The sequence below is a fragment of the Triturus cristatus genome, chromosome 6 (genome assembly GCF_964204655.1).
Source record: "Triturus cristatus chromosome 6, aTriCri1.1, whole genome shotgun sequence".
In the NCBI taxonomy this organism is placed as follows: domain Eukaryota; kingdom Metazoa; phylum Chordata; class Amphibia; order Caudata; family Salamandridae; genus Triturus; species Triturus cristatus.
This window is the reverse complement of record NC_140589.1, coordinates 823,328,724-823,351,928: the sequence shown is the minus strand read 5'-3', so window position 1 is coordinate 823,351,928 and position 23,205 is coordinate 823,328,724. Positions and strand designations below refer to the sequence as shown.

The window sequence follows — 23,205 nt, the reverse complement described above, 5'->3', positions numbered from 1 at the left end:
ACCGCTTTAGCTGTCAGCTATCCAAGATCGAAAGATTAAAGCTGGTAAAAAAACATAGGGCACCGTTTGCAAAAGGCAATAGGTCACTGGAGGACGTTATAAGCTGGTGAACCATTATGGAAACCTGTATATCTTTAAAGCCTTGTGTAATTCTCCCCAAAAAACACAAAAGCTGAAGCAAAGTATTAGTTCGCAGTAGTGGCTACAGCACAAAATCTAAAACAATAAAAAAATCCCAAATTAATTTACTACCATCACCTAATCTACCTCCTTGACCACAGTATATATTCTCCTCAGTGTTTAGAATGCCTCTTAAGAAGCTCAGATTATTTAATATGTCTTTTGTGCAATTGCTTTATATGTTATATAAACTCCCCAAAGGTTTTCAATAGGGCGTGCATTTAGGAATATCTCACTGCTCATCTGGGAATTTTATACATGCATGTTTAACAGCGCCACCTCCCGTGTGTAATGTCCAGTGCTATGATCAACAATAGTGTGTAGGTCAAAAATAATGCAAATAAATCTATTACACATACACTAGTCTAAACTTAAAAAAAAAAACTTATCCTGCATGAACTTTTAATGTAATACTGTTGGTTTCCTTTTAAAACCTCACCTAGGAAATGTGAGCAGCAACCACTTGGATTCCCTCAATTATATTCCCCTGTGTAGGAAAGTGGGTTTTTGTTGCAATAGTTCGCCTGGTATTGGATGCAACTTTGACTGAAGTGCACTGGGTTCCTTCTAACTAGGTCCCCAGTGCAATTGTTCTTTCCCAAAACCTGTGCAATTGTCCCCCAATTGGCAATACCTTTAGTACCCTCTGTCAGGACCTAGTAAAGTACTAAAGAGGGTTTCTAAGGGCTACAGCACGAATTGTGTTACCCTCACCAAACTCATGCAAGACTGCCATTGCAGGCTGCATGTCTTGGGTGCAGACCCAAAAATGAAAACACGACATAGCACACATCCCTGTGTGCCATGCCTACAGACTCTGCATGGGGTATAGGTAAGTCACCCCTACTGCAGGCCTTACAGCCATATAGCAGGGTGCACTATGCTACATATGAGGGCATAACTGCATGAGCAGATATGCCCCTGTGCTGGTCAGCCCTATTGCTGTCAGTGCAAGTGAACAGGGAAGCCATTTTGAGTACATGTGCTGGACACTGGTGAAAACAAGTTCCCCAGCTACATGATGGATTCACTGAAAATATGGATGTTTGGTCTCAAACATCCCGTAATAATGAACCTACACTGATGCCAATGTTGGATTTATTAATACATGCACACGGAGGGCACCTTAGAGGTGCCCCCTGAAAGCCTACCAGCTACTGGTGTGCTGATTGACTGGTTTACACCAGACTGCCACCAGAGACAAGTTTCTGACCCCCAAGGGTGAGGGCCTCTGCTCTCAGGAGTTCAGAAGCAAACCCTGCTCGGGCAGAGGGTGTTCACACCCCCTCCCAGAATATGACCTGCCGCTTAGCATTCCAAGGCAGGGGAGGTTCAAAGAAGCCCCTGCCTTTGAAATGCAAATCTGGCTTCCCTCACTGGAGAGGAAGCCGACGCCCTTTGTCCAGAGCCCTTTGACACCTGGACAGGCGGGAACATTTGCCAGTCAGGTAGGCAAGCCCACCCCCAGGCTAGAACCACTCCTAAGGTGGACTACCTGAAGTGGACACAACTTTTCAGAGTAGCCCATCTTGGTGATGGCAAACCTAGGAACTCTGGGACAGAGTTATGCCCACTTCCCACAGGAAGTGGTCATATAGGGAGCGTAGTGATACCAAGGGAAGGTGGCCCATTGGCTACTACCGTACACTCCCCTAAATTCAGTATTTAGGGGGCCCCTGGCACTAGAAATTCAGATCCTGACAACCTGAAAGGAGAAGACGGACGAGAAGAGTGGCAAAGAGCAGGAACAGAAGATCCAGCAACTCACTTGGTGCCAACCCTGCTGGCCTGCCTGCTGACTTCGACAATTCACCAAAAGATGACATGTCCTGCAGCTGCTGTATCTCCAAAGCCTGTGCGACCCTCTAGTACTTCACGCTGGAAACAAGAACTCCTGTGGGACAGCAGAACTGTTCCTCTGCATCCTGCGGGTACCAAACTCTGAGATGTGAGGCTCCATGACCGCTGTAAACCAACGCTGGAAAGCACCATTGCACCGGAGCTGTAGTGGCCCAACTGTGCTAAAGTGGTCCCCAGATCCTCCAGACTCAAAGCTTACCTAAGGTTTCTCTGCTTTGGACTTCTCAATGACGCCTGCAGCCTCTGTTTACAGGTCCCCTCTACCGCGGCCCAATTTATTACAAAAAAATGGCTGATTTTACTCAAGTAAATTCAAATTTTCTGCCCCTTTCTGAGTTTGGTGGTCAGACCGCGGCTGCTCCTGGTGTCGAAAACCCGACACCTAAGGATACCTCTGGAACTGTTGTCCCTAGCCCGTGGAGAAGAGGACCAAAGGTTCACCCTTGTCCCTGATCGTCGTTATGCCTGAGCCCACCTATTGGTTCAGCCTGACTGGCCTCCCAGTCAAATCCTGCAGCTGCTTTTCACAAAGACCAATCCCCACTAACTTCCATTGGGCACACGACGTTGTGTTTCATCCCTGCACCCGGCCGTCGTAGTGCTGCTGGTGCTACCTTGGACCTTGCCCTACACTCCCCTTAAGTCCTGGAGATTGGTCTCGTGAGTCACTGTACTCTACCTGAATGCCATACTTGTTTTACTTCCCTTAGAATAACATTGCAGCTTCTAAAACTTGCACTGTCGACTTTTTAAACGCAAAAGTATTTCTCTTCAAAAACGTACATGCCTAATCGTATTGATATTTGTGCCTAAATATATATAAAGATATGTGTTGTTTTTATAAATTGGTGTGGATCTCCAAATTAGGCATTATGCATAATTTATTGATTATTGTGTGTGTATTTGCAGTTGTCTTACACTCCTCTCTGATAAGCCTAAGGCTGCTCAACCAGACTACTCCCTAGAAGAGCACCTTCGTATTGCTAGAGCAAACCCCTGTCCACTCATTTGGGAACCCCTGGACTCTTTGCACGATAGATCTCATTTTGATATTTCATATAAAGAGCTAGCTTCCTACACCCAATCTCACTTCTGTTTGCCCCTAATATGCTGTCTCTTTATGCTACACACTGTAACATGGTAAGTGTTTCTGCAATGTTTCTCTATGCCTGCGGTCTGTCAGTACTGTCCCAGCCCTTTTCAGATCTAGGTTGACAGATTTAGCCGCCACAAGACCTTCTATTTACAATATACTGATTGGACTTTTGGTTATTCTTCCTTCAGCCATTAGCAGTCATTGCTTTGAGACTTTCTCGGTCGTTTCATAGATCAATTCAAGGAAGTATACTTCTCTTGGCAAGGACTATTTGCTGAATGCAGAAGACATCTTAAAAATATGGCATGCACTCGAAAAATCAACATATGCTGCATTCATTAATAAACAAATGATTACTGCAAATATTCGCAGGGACAGCTGGCATGGGTCGTGGGTGGCGAGGACGGAGGTGAAAAACAATATTACATTTACCTCTTCACGGCTGCATCTCTCCTCCGTCGTCTCTCCTCCACTTCTCTTTCTGATGAGTCCAGGAAGCACACAGGCTCCCCTAAGTCAATCACTACGCTGCCGTCACCAGCATGACAGCAGCGTTGTGATTGGTCTGAGCACCATGGTTCGGCTCTCAGATGGGGATTGGGAGCCTGTGCATGTTCTCCATCCAGGCTGTGCAATACAGCCGAGTGGAGAACATGCTACGTGCGCATGACTGTTTGGCCAGCCCAAGCTGGTCGGCCAAACTGTCATGCGCACTTAGAGAGTGCTCACCACTCCTCCCCCTGCTCTGGACTGCCCCGCTCCGCCCCGAGAACTGTGCCAGTACGGAAAAATAAAATGAAAATAACTGAGTTGTCGTTATTTTATTTTTCCTTTTTTGCACTGGTGAAAAGCAGTGGGGTGACGCTCCTCCGCCTTAGCACGCATAGTATTCATCGCAATAAGTTTGTAAAAGGCATTTTATTTTTCAGTTGCCATTTTAAAGAAAATCATTTTCTGTAAAACAAATGCTACAATAAAAATAGATTAGCAATCATGTGACTGAAAAATCCAAATTGCAAGTATCACAGGGCATTGACATATAATTATAGCTTAAGTGTTTATTTTAATATTCAGATCCTGTTGATTTCAGTACACAAAACCTACTTTTTAAAATGACTTCCCTGCTTCTCTTTTTACTGCAGGCACTCTCATTCAAATCCCCTACTCCCAGTTGTGCATCTACCCGAACCTACCACATCTTTCATCCCATCACCACTCAGTGCTTGTTTATGCTGAGGCTTGCCCACAGACCAAACAGGAGTAAATATTTCAGAAGTGTGCAGCCCCGCTGCCTCACTCATGGAGCAACTCCCCTCCATCATCAATCCTTAAAATCAATCAGCTTAATTTACAACAGCAGCATTTGTTTCAAAATATTTTTATTGGTTTCAATTATTAATAAGAAAAAATACATACAAGATAAGCAGCAGTGGGAGGCACCAGCATATCATATAGGTCAAGAGATACAGAGAATCAAGTAAAACGTTCTTCTTGCTTGTCTTCTACTATGTCTGCCATTCTTCCATCGTCAGAGCTCGCCACAGTCGAGCGTGCCATTGTGTTTTGGAGAGGGCCTCGACTTTATGCCACGCTGCAGCTATTGCCATTTTGACAGCCCCCAAGCACAACCACATGACAGAGCGATCCCCATGGGTTTGGTATTTTAAGCTGGGGTCCCGGATACTCAAGAGAACGTGCGCCATTGTATTGGGAATGGGGTATCCCAATATCGTCTTGATTTGGGATAAAATTTCTTTCCAAAAAGGCTGAATTAGGGGACAGTCCCACCAGATATGTTTAAAATCTCCCAGGAGCCAGCATCCTCTCCAGCACCTGTCGGAGGTAGTAGGGAATATTTCGCTCAACTTCTGGGGGTACAAGTACCACTCGTACATCATTTTATAGTGGGCCTCCCTTGAAAACATAGAGCGATTGTATTTGGAGATGTCCTTGTATAAGGAGCCCCATTGTTTTTCCCCCAGTGGAGCAGCACAAAGAGAATCCCAAAATCTTTGGTGTCTAGGGGTGGAACGTGGGCTTACTGTCCATATGAGTGCGTAAAGGCAGGAGATGGTCCCCCTTGATGAAGACCCTGATTGAGCAAATTTTTCAATTGGGAGTAGGTCTTTGGTTGCGGCGAGCCGGATCAGAGGTTGTTGTACCCAATGCTTGAGTTGTATGTAGTGGAAGTCTTCCGAGGGCTGAAGCTTAAAGGTTTTGCTGCATTCTTCAAGAGATAGAAACTTCCCTTTTTTTAGAAGATCCGAGAACATCAGGCAGCCCCCCTCCCTCCAAGCTTCGAAAGGGCCCTCTTGTTGTGCCAGCGGGAACTCGGGGTTTTAATGAATGGGAGTGTAGGGGGACGGGAAAATGGTTAGGGACGCTGATCTGTTGAGGTCATTCCACACCTGTAGAGTGTTGGCCGTAGGAGTACTAAGATAGGCATTCAAAGCTGATTTTGCTTCGATTTGCAAAGGAGTTCGCATATCGTCCTGTCCACTATTTGTCGGTCCATATGAAGCCAAAGTTTTCCCGATTCACGTAGAGACCAATCCGTGATCACTCGGAGTTGTGCTGCCCTGTAGTAGCCCAGAAAGTCAGGTAGTGCTAGCCCTCCCTCCATCTTCGCCTTAGTAAGCAACCGGTGGGATAATCGTGCCCTTTGTTCCTGCCAAATTAACTTAGTGATCATCTTTTTCAGGTCAGCAAATAGAACTCTATCCGTCGATATCGGTAGGGCCTGAAAGAGGTAGAGCAGCCTGGGAAGCACATTAATTTTAATTGCATTGATGTGTCCTATCCAGGAGGTATAGGAGTTTCTCCACCTGGCCAGGTCTGCCTTAATCTGTCGCAGCAAGGGGGGATAATTAGCCCCGTAAAGGTTCGATAGTTTGGGGGTGAGCCTGACACCTAGATACGTGATATCTTTGGTCATGTATTGGAAGGGGGACAGATCCTCCACTGCATGTATGGTGTCTCTGGGCAATGATATAGTGAGGAGATAGGATTTTCGATAAATTAACTTTTGAAACCCGGGGCCTTTTCAAAGGAGGTGAGCTCCTCTAGGATGGCTGAGAGGGAGGACAGGGGCCTCGTGATTGGAAGTAACATATCGTCCACGTAGAGAGAGATTTTCTGGTCATCTGTCCCAAAGGGCACCCCGCTTATGCACGTATTGGCCCTAATTTGCTCCACAAAGGGCTCGATGCTGAGATCAAAGAGGAGGGGCGACAGCTGGCATCCCTGCCTGGTGCCCCATGATAGAATAAAAGGTTCCAACGCTACCCCATTTACCAAAACCTGTGAGCAAGGAGAGTAGTAGTTCGCCCTCACCATGCCTATAAGGTCTCGTTAAAACCAAATGTCCTCATTGTTCGTGTCAGGAAGGCCCAAACAACCCGATCAAAGGCCTTCTCTGCATCCAACGACGGAAGGGCCGCCGAGATGCCCTTGTTCTGGACTTTTTCACTGAGGTGGACCACATGTCGCATATTGTCATGCGTTTGCCTCCCCTTAATGAACCTCACTTGATCCACCTTAATGAGGTAGGGCATCACATTTTCAAGGCGCGTGGCTAAACTTTTAGAGTATAATTTGGCATCCAGGTTCAGGAGCGCAATTGGCCTCTAAGAGGCACAGTTTGTACGGTCGTTTTCTGGTTTAATGATGACCGAGATTAAGGCTTCCCCCATAGTGAGGGTCACTCGTTGCGTAGATGCAATATCGTTAGATAATAGCACCAGATGGGGAACCAGATCGGCCGCGAAGGTACGATAGAAGTGAGCGTTTAGGCCATCAGGGCCAGGTGCTTTGTGCAATTTAAGTGAGTCTATGGCCTTCTGTACCTCCTCGCAGGAGATGGGTCTACTTAAGTCCCCACTCGTGGAGGTTGGCACTTACGGTAGCGCAAGCGCTTCTAAATATTTCTCCTTGTCTTCACCAAGCAGGGGATCCGCGGAGTAGAGGGACCGGTAGAAATCTCCAAAAGTTCTGGCTTTACCCTCCTCACTTTTCTGAGGTATCCCCTCTTTATCCTCAATCTGGGCTATATACTCTTTTTCCTGCTTCGCTCTAAGCTGTCTTGCTAATAAGGCACCCACTTTATTTCCCCCTTCGTAACTTCTGGCTTGGAGTTGCAGGATAGTTTTTTACGCCCCGTTGGTGTAAATTGCTTGTAATGTTCCTTTTAGCTGAGTGACTCTCCTAAGGTACTGGACCAAGGGGTTGGCCTTATGTGCCTGTTCCGCGTTTTGTCGTTCCCCTTCCAAGAGTTCCCTTTCCCCCTTCCGCTGGTTTTTCAGTGTGGTATTCAGTTCAATGCACTTACCCGGAATCATCGCCTTGAAGGCATCCCAGTTATTGGCAAGAGAAGTCAGTGCTGGGTCGTTAAAGTAAAAAAATTCCTGGATTGCTTTTCTCAATTCATCTCTAAGGAGACAATCCCTGCCGAGGAAGTTAGGGAAGTACCATTTTACGTGTTTAGCACGCGGGGGGGGGGGTGCAATCTAGCACCAGCTCTAGATGGGCGTTATCGGAGAGAGAGATTGGATGGAACTGGCATCCTGAGAGTGTATGGAAGAGGGAGTGGCTAAGGAATGCATGGTCAATTCTGGAGTAAGACCTGTGGAATGAGAAAAAAAAAGAGAAATCCCTTAGTGAGGGGTGGAGTCCCCTCCATGCGTCTAAAAAACCCAGTCTCTGTAATGCCACTTTAAGTGATTTGCTAAACACTCCCCCCTACTGCTCTGTGAGGGTGGGTAGTATCTAGTGACGGGTCCCAAATTGAGTTAGTCTCCCAGTACCAGGATGTAGGATGTCTCCTGTAGCAAATCCCTCCAGTGTGGTCAGAAATGTGCTCAGGAACTCTCACTGTCCAGAGTTCGGTGCATATACTGTCATGAGAGTGCATGGCCTACCTCTCAACTCACCCCTGACCATCAGGAATCTCCCTGCCTTGTCTGACTTGGAATCCTGGAGGAGGAACGGAGTAGAGAAGTGAAATAGGATAGCCACCCCATTGTGTTTTGTGTGTAAGGATGAGCCAAAAATCTGTGGATAGGCCCTGTGTTTCAACCGCTGTTCGTCTTTTTTTGGTAAATGGGTTTCTTGCAGGGCAGTTCTTTTTACATTGTGGTCCAATAGGAACTTCCACACGCTATGCCTCTTATTGGGGGAGTTGAGACCCCTTACATTCCAAAATAAACAGTTGATCGACATCGATTATACAGAGAGTCTCCCCCCCCCCTTTCCTCTCGGCGTCCGCCCATAAGAGCCATATTACCCTTCCCCCACCATCATGTTCTAGATCATGCAGTCTAATCGGATAGCACCGTGATACCCAAACAAACTTAACATCAACATATGTAAACGAGAACATTCAGCTCCGAGGTGCTCTATCTCAGAGAAGAACCTCCACATGAGTATCTCCTGGTGCGGACCCATTTCCGCCGCCCAGGCCTCCCTCGTAGATAGTTAGTAGCACTTTAAGAATAGCCATTGCTCAATGTCAGCTTAAGAGACTAAAAGATATATTGTTTCCTCCTCCACCGTATTTAGCCCCCCAACCCTTGTGGAGACCAAATAGTTGTCAGTTTCAAACGGAATCGGGCCCCCTTGAATCTTTAGCGCCACAAGTCCTCGTGAATCTGTACCCACAGTTTCTGTTTGATTGAGACCAAAGAGTCTTTGTATATCACCCCGTCGTTTTCTTGCTGCCTCTTCTCTGTTGCAGCCATGGGCCTCCGTTGCGTCTCTCCAGTTGCGATTCCATCCCTGAGCTCCCTGCTCCCGTCGGCTGCTTCTGGGAGGGAATTTCGATTCCCAGGATGGATGCTGATTCCTAGATTTCCACACAATGAAAGCTTTATTGTCCAAGGAGACCAGGCCGAAGGGATATGTCCAGCGGTACTTTATTTTGTGTTCACTTAGAGCTTCTGTGATCGGTCAGAACTGCTGGCGATGTGCAAGTTTAGCTTGGGCCACATCCTTAAAAAACCAACAGGAAGTATTCTGGAACGATATCTTTTCTAGAGCAAGAGCTTTCTGTAGAATCAGTTCTTTGGTTTTTAAGGAGCTAAATTTCGCCAGAACATCCCTGGGTTTTCTGGAGTCTCCTGGTGGTCGCGGCCCCACCCTGTGGACCCTTTTGTGCTGTACCTCCGGGCCGTTCTCTCCCAGTACTGTCGCAAACATGCCCATCATGAAAGCCTCCAAGTCAGGACCCTCACAACCTTCCTCTAGGCCCCTCACCCGGATGTTGTTGCGACAAGAACGATTTTCAAGGTCCTCACACTTGAGTATCGTGGCCCTAAGTTGGCTACGTAGGTCTGCAGATCCTTCTGCAAGAGGTTGCATGCGATCAGCCAATTTCTGGGACGTCGTCTCAAGATTCAGGGTACGCGCCCCAATCGAGTCCACATCTGCCTTTAGGGCCACCAGCTTTCCTTCCATCTCCGCTTTAAAGGCGTCGAACGAGGCCCCCATATCCGCCTTGATACCTTCTCTGAGCTCTTTTTTAAACTCCCTCAAGGACGCCATCAGGTCTTCCCTAGTGAGTGCCATGTTGCCGCTAGTAGAGGCCCCCCCTTCTTTGTCCCTGCCCGATGTGGATGGGGTGAAGTAGTTGGAAACCTTAGTGGACTGCACTTTTTTGGGCGGCATATGGACCGGGGCACGGAGTCAGCTCAAGGCCCCCCTGTAGCAAGCTGATGAAGGAGAGCGGTGCTAAATCTCCAGGAGAGGTTGCAAGGATCTCGCCACTTCGCTGCACCGTCTGGGGTCCTCTCACCCTCAACATGTGGGGCGCACCACGGCCAGCCCAAACCCCAGGAACCCAAATTGGGCTCTTCACAAGGCTCTGAGTGGCTCCTTCAGGTCTGAACTACCGTTGAAGTGTAGTAGACGATCTTGGGATCAGTCAGGAGGCCGTCTTGGGAGGACTGAGGCCGCTTGACCAGCTCCCAATGGGGGACCCAGTTGCAGGCTTTGGCAGGGTGTAAGAAGCCTCCTAGCTGGCTAAGTGTTCCACGCCTGGCGCGGAGCCGAGCGGAGTTACGTCCGTTTGGCTATGATGGTTGGCCACGCCCCCAAAAGCTGCTTTTGGAAGTTAAATACGAGAGTGTTTTCCTGGCACTCTCATTCAATAAATCTCAACAATTGCCCTTTCCGAATGTGTCACTTCATACAGATTGCCGTATGCACTGCATTAGAGGGCATGAGTCTGTATTCAAGTTTGTCTGGATACACTTTTTTTCTTTGTGCTATGTTATCATTCAGGCAGTCACCCATACAAAAAGAGTGTCAGTTTAGGTGTGTATGTACTTGGAGGTGGTCATTGTTCACTAGATCCATTTCCAGTCTCCCCCTGCACATAAACTTAACTTTAAGACACAGACGAGGGATACCCTGCTTTTTCAGCTCTGCTGCTACTTTAAACGCAACATTGTTTTACTTTTTCAAAATAAACTTTGTTAATGTTGTTGCACCCTATACCTTTTTTTCCCTAAAAACACGAGGCCAAGTCAAAGGACCGAGGTCATGCAGATATCTTGCTCTGTTAAATGTTTAATTCTTCCCTACTTTGTAATCTCACCATCATGTTCTTTAGCTTCAAATCACGAGCTTTTGAACAGCCTCTAGTTTTAGTGGTTTTGGGCCGTGAATACACCTACGGCATCTTTGCATATTGCAGTCATGCGCAAAATTGTTGTTTCTCACCTGCTAGAGATCTTCGTGTCCATAAAGTACATGGCTCCTGCTTACAACACCTAACCACAAACAAAACCATCGCGCAATTCATTTCCTGCTTGTACGACGCTAATCTTCCCATTTCTTTCTTGTTGTTTGCGCATTTATTTCCTGGCCTATTTAACGAACACTTGTCCCTGAATAAAACAATCTTAAAATGGGCCCTACCCAATGTGATTTGTCGAAGCTGAGCGTACAGCACGTGCCATGCTGTTTTATTTGGACGAATTGCAGCCTCTCCCTATTAAATTTCAACCCACTACGATCCTCTGGTGCTGCAGGTTTGTGAGGCTCATTCAGGGTGCACCCTGTAACAGCCTCTGGTACTGCAGACTTGTGTTTTTCACTCTTGGAACACATAGTAACAGTGTGCGATACTGCAGTCTTGTGATGCTCGCTTTCTAGACATCTAATTTTGCAAAGCCAATCGGTCTGACTTTAATGTGCTAACGAATGCAAACCTTATTTGTACAGGCCATTCATGGTATGCATGTATTACTACATTTAAGCCAGACCTACTGGCTTTGCCAATGCTTGTTCAATTTTCCTTTCAAACTACATTAAATTAAGACTATAGCTTGTCTCTGAGTCTATAGTCATTCCCCTTTGTGTGGCGACCGATAGTGCCACTAGTTTATGGACCTTTTTTTCTATTTTTTTTTTCTTTTTGAAGAGAGTGTAGTTGGTGGCAAAGGGGATGTAATGAGTCTGGATATTTCTGCACCACTGTATAAAACACTGTGATAGAATTATTTTTTATTTAATGTTAAAGGAAGGCCTAGTTATTTTGCCCACATCATTTTTAGTTTTCAGTAATTTACTGCATTTTTTGTAATATTCATTTTTTCTACGGAGGTAACTTTATCTACTACCGTTAAGCCAACTTTGAATAATCAGGTTGTTACTGTTATACTTATTAACTGATTTCCTTTTAATCCTGAAAGTGTTGTTAACAAAGTTTTTGTGTATTCTATTTTCTCTACTTTGTCTGTGTGTTCATCCTAGCCTGACTTTAGGAATGTAACTTCCTGTGGTAGATATAGGAAGACGGTAATCAAAACATTAATACCTTATTCTCAGATTAGAAGGTTGGGTATAAAGCCAGGCCATCATGTCCTGCTCATGGTGGTCAAAATCAGCATTGTTTGTTTTGATAATAAAATAGGCTATAGTTTCTAGTCTTAGTGACTATGTTAAACAGTACATGATATATTAAACCCCTCTTTTAAAAGGAGTGACTTGTGCGCAGAATATCTGACTTGGATAAAATTCAAAGCATCCAGAACTATTTTCATCACTTTGGGTGTAAGGAATAATAATTGAGTACCTGTTTTTCCTGAAAAAAATAGATGTTTCAGTTACATGCATTAGACAAATATATATATGTAGTCTAAATGTGCAGTGCCCTTTGTTTTACATAAGTTAGCTGCATATTGTCTATTAGACTTGCCTGATAAAAGCACATGTAAATTCTGGATTATTGTTTCTGGTTTCAGATAATAATCTTGTGTGAAGCCCACGAGTACAAAGTTGCGGTTAACGGAAAGCATGCTTTGGAGTACAAGCACAGGTTCAAACACCTCGACCAGATCAATGTGCTGAGCATAAATGGAGATATTCGACTGTTGGATGTGAGGAGCTGGTAGACTGGGGTCAGAATCCCCTCCGGCATGTAATTTCAATTACCCTTGATTGGGTGACAGCGCCCAATGGAGACCCCACTTCCATAGCACTCTTTTGCAGGTTCCTAATCTTTAGATCACCTATCATTTATTTGATTTTCTGTATTCCTACAAATTATTAAATTCACTGTTTGTTCAATAGGTTTAAAGGTGGTTCTTTTTAGAATATTGTACTTTAATGTTTTTCTCAGCAAAACTACAAGTGGTTCTTTGGCAGAAGAAACACATATTGAATTTAAAGTGTGCTATAGAATGGCAGAACCAGTCGCCCAATACGCCAGAAGGGCTAAGGACGAAAGCAAAAGGGAACAGAAGTCGGCCATTATGTAAACAACAGGAAAAGACAAAACGTAAGTTGGAGGGGGGGCTAAGAGGGGACAGATTAAGTTAGGTATGTGAGCTCAGTTTTCCCCTAAAGGTGCTAACAAATTAACAGATCCCACTCTTCCCAAATAAAAACGATAAAAAGAAAAATTAGCTGCGTTTTTGTTTAAAAAGTTAAATTTAAATATGGAACATTATAGAAAAGAGTCGGAATTAGAAGGAATGGCTAAGATGTTTTGACTAATATTTCATCTTACATTTTCAAGAGCCTCCTACCATAAATCTCACTGTAATCATTGTTAACTATTTAACGACGGGAACCTCCAAATATTTGTTTAAAAATATCTGCCTATCTGCTGTCAGGCAGATAAAGTCGCTTCAGAGTGAAATCCCACCCCATACAAAAAAAATGTTTTAATTGTACTGCATAGAGGTAATGTATATTGACCTCTAACTGTTTCATGGTGGTTGCTTTGAAAGTTGGGAAGATAAGATGGAATGTTTTCTGTTCCACCTTACTTAGTTATTTTATTAACTTATCTTATAGCTTGTTGCAGCATGCCAAATTATGGATGAGGTGAAAATCAGTGTATGTCATTTTTAGTGAAAGGTGGTTTTTGAGGAGAGTATTTGCAGACTAGAAAGACATGGGCAACCTAGATTGCAGATCAATGGTCGAGGCACTGGAATAAATGTGAAAAGTCCTGATTTGGATTACAGCAGACACGAACATGTAGAAAACCATGCAAATCGTCCCTATCATACATGCAGTATCATCTCAAAGGAAGTGATGCTCTCCCGCCAATCTGAAATTCTAACCAAATCATACAAAACATGTGCAAGAGTAGTCTCAGTTTCACTACATGAGGAAATTCAGATTGTACGGTACTCAAAAGTGTAGAGTTTCAGAACGGTGGGTCGATTCATAGAACTGACTTAAGACAAAATCCTAAACTTACTACTATTTTGGTATTCACAGAAGGCACTTACCCATTTTGGTATTCACAGAAGACACTTACTCACTTCGGTATTCACAGAAGTTAGGAGTCCTAACTTTAGGACTCCTAAATGCCTTCTGTGAATACCGAAAGTCTTAAAATTAGTATTTTTCTCAGTTTAGGAGTCCTAAAGTTAGGACTCCTAACTTTACCACTACTAAACTGAGAAAAATCCTAATTTTAAGGCTTTCGGTATTCACAGAAGGCATTTAGGAGTCCTAAAATTAGGAGTCCTAACTATACTACTACTAAACTGAGAAAAATCAAAATTTTAAGACTTTCGGTATTCACAGAAGGCATTTAGGAGTCCTAAAGTTAGGACTCCTAACTTCTGTGAATACCGAAATGAGTAAGTGCCTTCTGTGAATACCAAAATGAGTAAGTGCCTTCTGTGAATACCAAAATGGTAGTAAGTTTAGGATTTTGTCTTAAGTTAGTTCTGTGAATCGGGCCCGGCGTGTTTAAGCTGCCTGTAGCCCACTGCCCTAGTACCTTAGTCAGAAAGGCTACTTTTGAAATGGTCAACTGGTTGCTAAGTTTGAGTGGGTAAAGGTTTAGTTTCTGCAAGTGAGATTTGTCCTATATTTATGACTGGAAAAATGACATGGTGGGAAAAGGGAAACATGGCCTCTAGATTGAATTCCCATAGTAAAAACAAAACACAATTTAACTTTGTAAATTCCATTTTGGCAGGAGTCCTCCCTCTCTCGCCGATCCCCACAGAAAACTGTCCTTGTACTCCGCCATCATGCTAGTACACTCATCATTTGCAATCTTTACTTTCCCAGCCCGGATCATGTTCAAACTTTACACTCCTACTCACGAGGCTGTAAATGAAACCACTCCTCCTTACCTGGACGAACTCCTGACCATCTCAGGTGGGATTCAGAAGTCTAAAAATAAGGGGTTGACTTCTTGAAGTTTCCAAGGTCAAGTCAGCCACCATCAGTTAGCAGTCCTTTCCCGGTGGCTGAGATATTCGTCTAGAACCTGGTACCCATAAGCCTGAGAACATTTACTCCACTCCTAGCATTCAGGAAACAACTTACAAACATATGTGTTCAAACAGTTTCTGAGCTATTGGCCCCCTGCAGAGTATACTGTTTTTGATAGACAAGGTTTACTTTCCTATACCAATAGAACGTAATGTTTACCCTCAGTGATATCATTTCATCTTCAATGTTCCCTTGTTGCTTTATGTTTTCCAGATCAGAACATGTTAACGATTATTCTACCTTCCTATCTTTCTCATATTGACTTTCCGTTTCCTCTCATATCTGGTTATATAAAGAGCTCTGATATCTCTGCACTGACTGCTATATAATTTAAACAGCTAATTAATCAAATAAATAAATAGGCATTGTAAATTAAGCCAGTAGGAGTAAGGCGGATAAGAGGATGTTCTAAGTTATCGCATGAGATGTATTATTCATTTCAGGAAGTAAATGTCAGACTGGGTGAAAGAGAGGCTTTTAGGAGAAGAGACGATGGGCTAATGGTGGATGTTACAGCTCATGGACTCATCTTCCAACCAGCGCAGACATCAATAAATCAGGCTAGTGGCAAGGCACAAACATTGGCCTGCTTTGTGTTCTATCTACGGTGCATCTTTTCTACCAGACTATGTAGCATACCTAATCCTACCAGCAGAGAATCATCCACCAACACAGACATCAGGCTAGTATTCAGGCACAAACATAGGCTTACCGTTGTATTTTAAGAGCATTACATCTTTTTGCGAATTAGTCTCTATAGCAGAAACAATTCCAGTGGTGTATTCTCTACCAGCAGTGTATCATCCACCAGCACACCAGTCTATTATTGGACAAGCACAAACATTGACCCATATCTATTTATGCTCTTTCCATTTTGAATTGTTGGGGTTATTGTTTATCTTTTCCAGGATAAGGAGGATATACCCACATGACAGCAGCGTTCTCAATTTCTGGCACCTTAATTCGAGGTGATGGATTTCTCTGTATATCTGTGCCCTTGAGGTCCTCAAAATCTATCTGCAACAATTGCAGGCGAGGGAAGCAGTGATTGCCTGAACAGGTTTCTGCTTCTAAATTGCTTTTGGTGGTCCTTCGTTCAAATGAAGCACCACTTGCAGAATGCACAATTCACATACCCTGTGCTCCACCAACCAGCATACCTGACAATCCTCAGACAATTACAGCATAAATCTGCGATCTAGACTTCAGACTACATGAAAGTCCAGAAGCTTGCAGAAAAAGATTGTTCAGAGAGCCTACAGTATTTGAGAACCATACTATTGGCAGATGTGCACTATAAAAAGATCAACATATTAGCCTGTTGTAGATATTTTTGTGTAATGAAAACACTCTTTCAGTAAAGGATAATTTTGTGTGGTTCCTGGGAGACAGCACTATAGCTGACAGTCTATTTTGGTAGTTTCTTTGGGGCCAATAATTAAAATTCAAGACACAGAATATAATTTAGGAACAGGACCGTGATTTTCTATAGATCAGGGAAATCTGGTTCATCATTTCTCTCCATGAATAAAGGTAGGCCTTATAGAGAGTTTTTACTGGCACAACAAAGACAAGAGACTTGGAAAGGACCTGCTTTATGCATATCTATTTGATCCTGGTGAACCCTATTAAATCACCCCGGCTGAAAGAGTCGTTTGAGAAATTAGGCGCACTTGTGGTACAAGTGTCTCTTTGCAAGAGGAGCTGCCTACAGGCTTACTGGACAATGAACAGTTACATTGCCGTTTGAAGAATCTTGCTTTGAAATATAATTATGTAGACAAAAAAGGCTTTAATGTATGAGGACAAATTCCAGATGACCTCCTGTTTCACACAGCATTACAGTAATTGAAGACCTCGGTTTTCAGTGTTATGTCCAGGAGTTCTTCCACTTCCCTTATGAATTCTGTTCGCATACTTATCTCCAATTCTGCTGTCTTGGTCAAATCCCTATTTTATCATTTTTATGCAGGTTTAGATCCATAAGCCTCTAATATGTCTGTTTCTAGCCTAGAGTCCTTTTCAATCTGTGTTTTTTTCAGTTAATTTTGAGAAAGTTAATTGTCTGGAGATGCTGTGCCTCTTTAAAATCTTTGATATTGGTCCTCTGCACATTGGTCCATACCAAGAAAGTGAGGTCTACCGCCCACGGTTCCAATTAATGCTTCTTGCATGCCATTTCGTGCACCAGGAGACAATGCACAAAATTGAAAAGAAGGTCAAAAAGATGAGGGGAATCAAGGATAAAATGACCTATAACATTCTAAGGAGTGGGCTGATGGAAATTATTTTTCAGACCAAAAATAATAATTAGCTGATTGGATGAGCTGATAATAAAACACCATGCTCTTTAAATTATGATCTCTGTGAAATTATCGGATGAAATGGTCCATTTTTTCGGTAATATGATTACAATTATACAAAATACCCTCGCATCACTTAACTGTAATGTCATCGAGGATAGGGCATTCCTCACACCCTTCCCCTTCTCCTATCTACTCTTCACCAATGAATCACAATTATTTTTACACCTCCTCTGCATTATAGACACTCTTCCAAGTTTACTGAAATGCTTCTCTGCAGCAAAGGACTGTATGGATAACACCTGACTAATGCTCAAAGTTATGTGTATTTGAAGAGCGCACTTTCAATAGCGAGGGTATCCTGGTGCTGAGCAGGTATGTGTGCTTAGCCCTGCCTATGGTAGGTTGGTTAATTGAAAAGCCAGGTCTTCAGCTTCTTAGGGAATCCATTTATTAATCCATCCAATACATAGATAGTCCTGTTTTTCTTTGTTGACGCAATAAAATCGTCTCAACTGCACCTCATACCCTTCCTCAATGATATACATGACTTCCCTCTATTTCGGGATCAGTTTAGATAATTAAACAAGACAACTGCTATTCATCATGCTTAATGGCCATCTGCGAGCTCTCAGATTTCGATTTCTCATAGATTTGCCTTAAAACTTGTGATAATGCAGTCTTGCACATGAAGGCTGTTTGTGTTATCATCCTACCAAAACCATCTGCATTATATGGAACCTAATCAGGTAAAACAAGTCTCTTTAGTTTTCATTTGCTTTTGTGAAGTCTAACAGTTGGAACATATACATTTTCATGAAGGTCAGATTCAAGTGAAAACTACAAAACAGTTGTTATCCTTTAGGTGCACTTAATTTTTCAATCAATCTTTCTAAACGTTTGAAGAATTGATATGAGGCATATTACTTACATTTTCTCGTTTTGAGAATCTCAGAATTAAAATATATTTAATTAAACTGCATTCTAGCAAAGTAAAATGGTAGTTTGAACCAAATGAGAAAGTTATATGGTCTGGACAAGAAACTTCATGAATAATTCAATATGCATGGTAGTCCAGCTGCCCTGGTGTCTTACAGAAAGTCATTCTCGTAAAAAAAAAAAAACCTTACAATAATGCAAAGAAAAATGTTTTCAGTTAATAGATACAGATTTGGATAAAATAGGTTACTCTAACCAAAGTGCTTACTTGCTTAAAAATCCATACTCAGTAATCTATAAAAACTAAATGTTATTTTCATGTTGATAAAACAAACAACGGAATAAGAATATAAATATCAACAAACTAATATTTAATTTGCAGTACAAATTACTTTAATAGGTGATTGAACAGTACCAACTACACCTAAAATTATTTCAGATTCAGTTTTTGCAACTACAGAAAACTTTGGTACCGTTGTTTGAATATAGGAAACACATATTGGGAACACACACAGCTTGGGTTCAAATAAGGATATTCCTCGCTGATAGCACTTTTTTTTTTACTCATGCGACATTCCTGTATTTTATTGACAGCTTACTGAGCACTGAAGTGTATATTTAATAAAAATGTAAAGTTTGTTTTTTGATTGTTCTTTTATTATCAGATGTTTGTTTTTAAATTGTGAGTATGTATGCATATGTGTGAACAATTACTCAAATGAAACTGTTGTGTTAATTGAGAGTAATTCTTCAATAATAAAACTAATTTTGATTGATAAAATAACATTTTCTTTGTATGTATCTTTCATTGTGTGGTCAATATTTGTAAGGAGCTTGGTCAGTCCAACAAAAAGGTCACCCTCTAGCAGGGGATGTGATGCATTTGCTGTAATATTTCATCACATTAGGTAAATCTTTATTGCATAATTTATGTGAAAAATCAATGCAAATCATACAAGCCACCCTCAATCCCTTCTAGTAATTATACTCAGATATTGCACTAATAAATTCATTAAAATTCCTTCAGTTCCCAAAAAAAGTCTTCATTAAAATACCTCATACAATGTTATTATTTGACCAACATGATATTAAAATGTCATTCAAATTTCACTAATCAATTCATTAATATTCAATAAGATAGTTTATTTCTACTACGTCCGTAAACAACTTCTACAAATCATCAAAGTTGGCCAATTTAAAATATCTCAGTGCATTATTAAATACTAAAATACCAAAATTAATTATTTCTTGACATTCTCCAGACGCAGCACATTTGGCGAAATACACTTAATCGTACACCCGATTAGTTTATTTAGTCAATTTTGCCATCAGCAAGCGGGCAAGCCTCTACATGCAACGGTTTAAGCGCATTCTGCGAGAGCTGTCTACATAGACCTGGCGAATGAGACAAGATTGTCCAAATGCATGCATATCTGGAATCCTGACCTATTGTGTTCCTAGCGTCACTCTAACAACAACATGTACACAGAGACCCAGGGCTGTCATGTATATGAGTCCTGGAGGGTGCTCCAAGTACTCTCATTGTTGACAAAGGACTACTGTCTCTGTCCTTGGTATAGCGTAATGCATAAAACAGAGGTGGCAGCATGCCATGTTTTAAAAGATTAATAGTGTGGCCAGTCCTTCTTGTGTCACTCAGAGTGAAACTACCAGCCCCTTTTGTATAAAGTACAGTTCTAATGTGTATTGTAATTGTAAATTGCATTTATATAGCACTTACTACCCCTGACAAGGTGTTGAAGCGCTTCTCGGCAAGTAGCATGCTACTCCGGAACACAAAAAGGATTAGTGGTAAATTAGTATAGGGAAATATGAAATTAATTTGAGTGGTGGACATGTGAATCTGTTATTTTAGTTGAAAAGGATAGAAGAGGGAGGGGTTTGCATTTATATAGCCCTTAGTACCCCTGCCCAGATTCTTTGCCTGGCATCCTGTGTGGTCGCTGAGTGTGTGCATGTGGGTGGTGTGTATAGCACATACGCAGTGGCAGAACTGTGTGTGTGTGAGTACGCTCCAGTGCTTCATCCAGTTGGATCCATTTTGGATACCCCTGACATGGCACAGCACAAGACTGAGTATGTGGACAGCTTTTCAGACAGTGGAAGTGTATTCCCTGCTTTCCTGTGGCTGAAAGTGAGGAGGAGGAAGACAGGGCTACCTTTAGAAATTTCAAGAAGACTTGTGTTTAGCAAGGGGTTTCGGATTCGTTCTTCCTGAATACTACATTTGTTTGATGGTGGAGCGGGAACGCAGTTTCTGTTGTGTAAGATGAAGACGTTTTGAGGTCAGGTATATATTCAGACTATCCTTTACTGCTTCAGTTGGCTGATGATAGGTACTGAAACATCACACTTCAATGTGCCTATGTAATGTTATGGTTGCTCCAGTTTGGAGACCGCCCCAATATAATTGATATTAGAAGCATCACTCTACCCAAAGGCTGTGTCTGGAGAGCTGTCTGAGGAGGACACTTGAAAGAGAACCAGCCTAAACCAATTCTGAATTTTGAGTCCGGGTCTCTGCATGCTCAGTCTAGAGTATTAATGTTGGATCTAAACCACTTTGTTCCTGTTCCAAGTCCTTTAACAGCAAGGAAGGTAGGGCTCTTTAAATAATGGCTGTGTGCCCAGGGCTGATGTCTGCTTAACAGCCTCCCTCTAATAGCTAAAGGGACATCTGAAGTTTGCACATTCTGCTGGAGGAGCAGAATGTCTGCCTGGGTGCCTAGCAACCTGTCTACTGAGAGAAGGAAGGAGGTGGCCTGGCTCTGTAGAAGAGACTCTCCAGGAGGAGAAGCCTAGCATGTCCCAAACAGAGGAAGTGGACTGCTGAGAGTAAGCGGAGAGCGAGCGATGCTGTGGAGGGTACCCCTGGTTTCTGTTATCTGATCTTTGATGGGAATTCTCCTGCAGAATCACCTGTTACACTCGATCGGGGCAGCTACTGCCATATGGTGACCTCTGCCTGATGGGGACTTGAAACTGCCTCACTTGCCCAATCAGTCCTGCAACTGCTGTATTATGCCATTGGTCCAGTCAGAGCTGCTGCTGTCTAATTGGCCCGGTCAGGGCTGCAACTGCTGTATGGCAATATTGCCAACCAGCGTACAACTAACTGCTTTGCTCGGGTGGGGCTACCACTATTGCGAGACGTCAGCCCACTTGAGGCTGCGCAGTCTGTGATACAACATTGACCCATCCAGGGTTGCATCTGCGCCTCAAGCACTTGGGCAACTGCATTGCAAACACGAGGCCAAGCAGCTGTGCACTAAGAGAGGCAGTTGCAGCTTGCTCAGGCCGCTCCCCATGTGGTTGCTCTTTCTCACTGTGACAGGATTCTGAAGTACCATATACACTCCAGAGAACACCACAGACTGCTGCATACCCACTAGACCACCAGTGATAAGAAAAGCTTTGTGTGCTTGAAATAATGTGGATTAAAACGCAATGTGATTAAAACTCGCTTTGTGTGCGGAAAATGCTTTGCGCATGTGTGAACCTGCACTTCGTAATGAACACATGACTAACTCACTTAGGGAGGGAAAACTCCCAAGCATGCGCAAGAAAATCTAACCTGTGGTCGTGAGCATCTGCTTGCTTTAAATTAAAAGAAGGTTGCTATCATTAATGCTTTTGCTTAGAAAAATAATAATACGGGACAGAGTAGAAGTAGGTGGTGAACAGTGAGGATCATAGGTTTACGAAAATACCAGCTCTTTTTGATTCTTTTATCAATAGTATACGTTTGGGCCCAAAGCGACAATGACAAAAGTAAAGATGGCGGATGAGTCGCACATGCGCAGTTCAATATGGATGTGACCCGATGCCCGAAGAATTGAACAACGGCCCAGAGTCAATCACAGAGAAACTTGGGAATGCAGCGTTGTTTGTCCCTCACCTAGGAGGACTGAATTATGAACACTTTTGGAAATAGTTACAAATTGCGTATGAGAAAGGATGTTAAAATGACTTAATGGAGGCGGGTTTTGTAAGACAATAAGACTACTAATAAAGATGAAAACGTAAGCATGGTATGATGAGACTTCCTAGGTCCCAACCAATCACAAGCAGTAACCCACTAGAATTTGCAACTTTTGAGGGTGGGACACGCAGAATTAAGACTATAACTAAGGGTAGCTTAGAGCGAAGAAGGGTTATGAGATCATGCGTGATGCAACATGTGCTAATGAGAGTTGAGCGGAGAGCAGAGAATTGACGATCGACTTCTGATTAGATTTGAAGACTGCGGAAGAACTTCGAGGAGGGAAAGAGTGTAAGAGAGGGAAGCATCCCGGTGTGTCGGGTTCTAGAAAGAATATTAGTAAGTATTGGTCCTGTCCTGATCCTGTCCCTATAGTCTTCGTCTCCTGATTCTATTCAGAAGACCACCATTGGTCCTTTGGCCAGGGGATTGATTTTGAAGATTTCTGTCCTTAGGTAATTATGAGCCTGCCTAAAATTTGCATAATAATTTGCAAATGTGATTTATCTTGAATCTGCTGTCTCTTCAACTATCCACTCTTATGCGATATTATTGTTGAATGTGTTTGTATTGAAATTGAATGCTAAATTAATTTTTCTCTCCTATGAACAGGATGAAGGTGCTCGTATTGAAAATTTGTATCTATGAGCGTTCAAATTTATGACTGAGAATTTCAGATAAAACTTATCCGGAGTCTGTGGTTATTTCATTGAGATCTGCAAGTAAGTTAGTTAAGTCAATATCACCATCAACTTTTCAACTAATGGTCCTTCAACCAGATGAAGAGTGTTGATCAGTGAAAGATTAGTTAGTCAAGAAATATTGCACTACTATGGTTTTGTCTATTGGAAAAGTTAACTTATCGGAACTGAGTGAATAATAAAACTTGATCTTCCCAGCGGAATCTTGGCCAAGGACTGTGAATGAATAATTTGAGTAATATGTATATGGGCCCGTTGAATGATTGAATGGGAGGTATGCTTGGTCCTTAGCCAGCCGCGCTGGATCATTTTTTCTAGTAGCAGAGTTTTGGTTATTATTGATTAAGTGGTGATTATTGATTAACGATTTTGATTATT

General features: G+C 42.8%; 1 protein-coding gene across 1 annotated transcript in view; it reads left to right on the top strand.

Annotated features, from left to right (window-relative positions):
• Window positions 1-18,907, top strand: part of LGALS8 (galectin 8) — a 346,545-nt gene extending 327,638 nt beyond the window's left edge. Inside the window, exon 10 of the mRNA XM_085611427.1 lies at window positions 12,379-18,907. Within this exon, the coding sequence (XP_085467553.1) occupies window positions 12,379-12,528 (150 nt within the window). The 3' untranslated portion in view covers window positions 12,529-18,907. The remainder of the gene's footprint in view (window positions 1-12,378) is intronic.
• The last annotated feature ends 4,298 nt before the right edge of the window (window positions 18,908-23,205 follow it).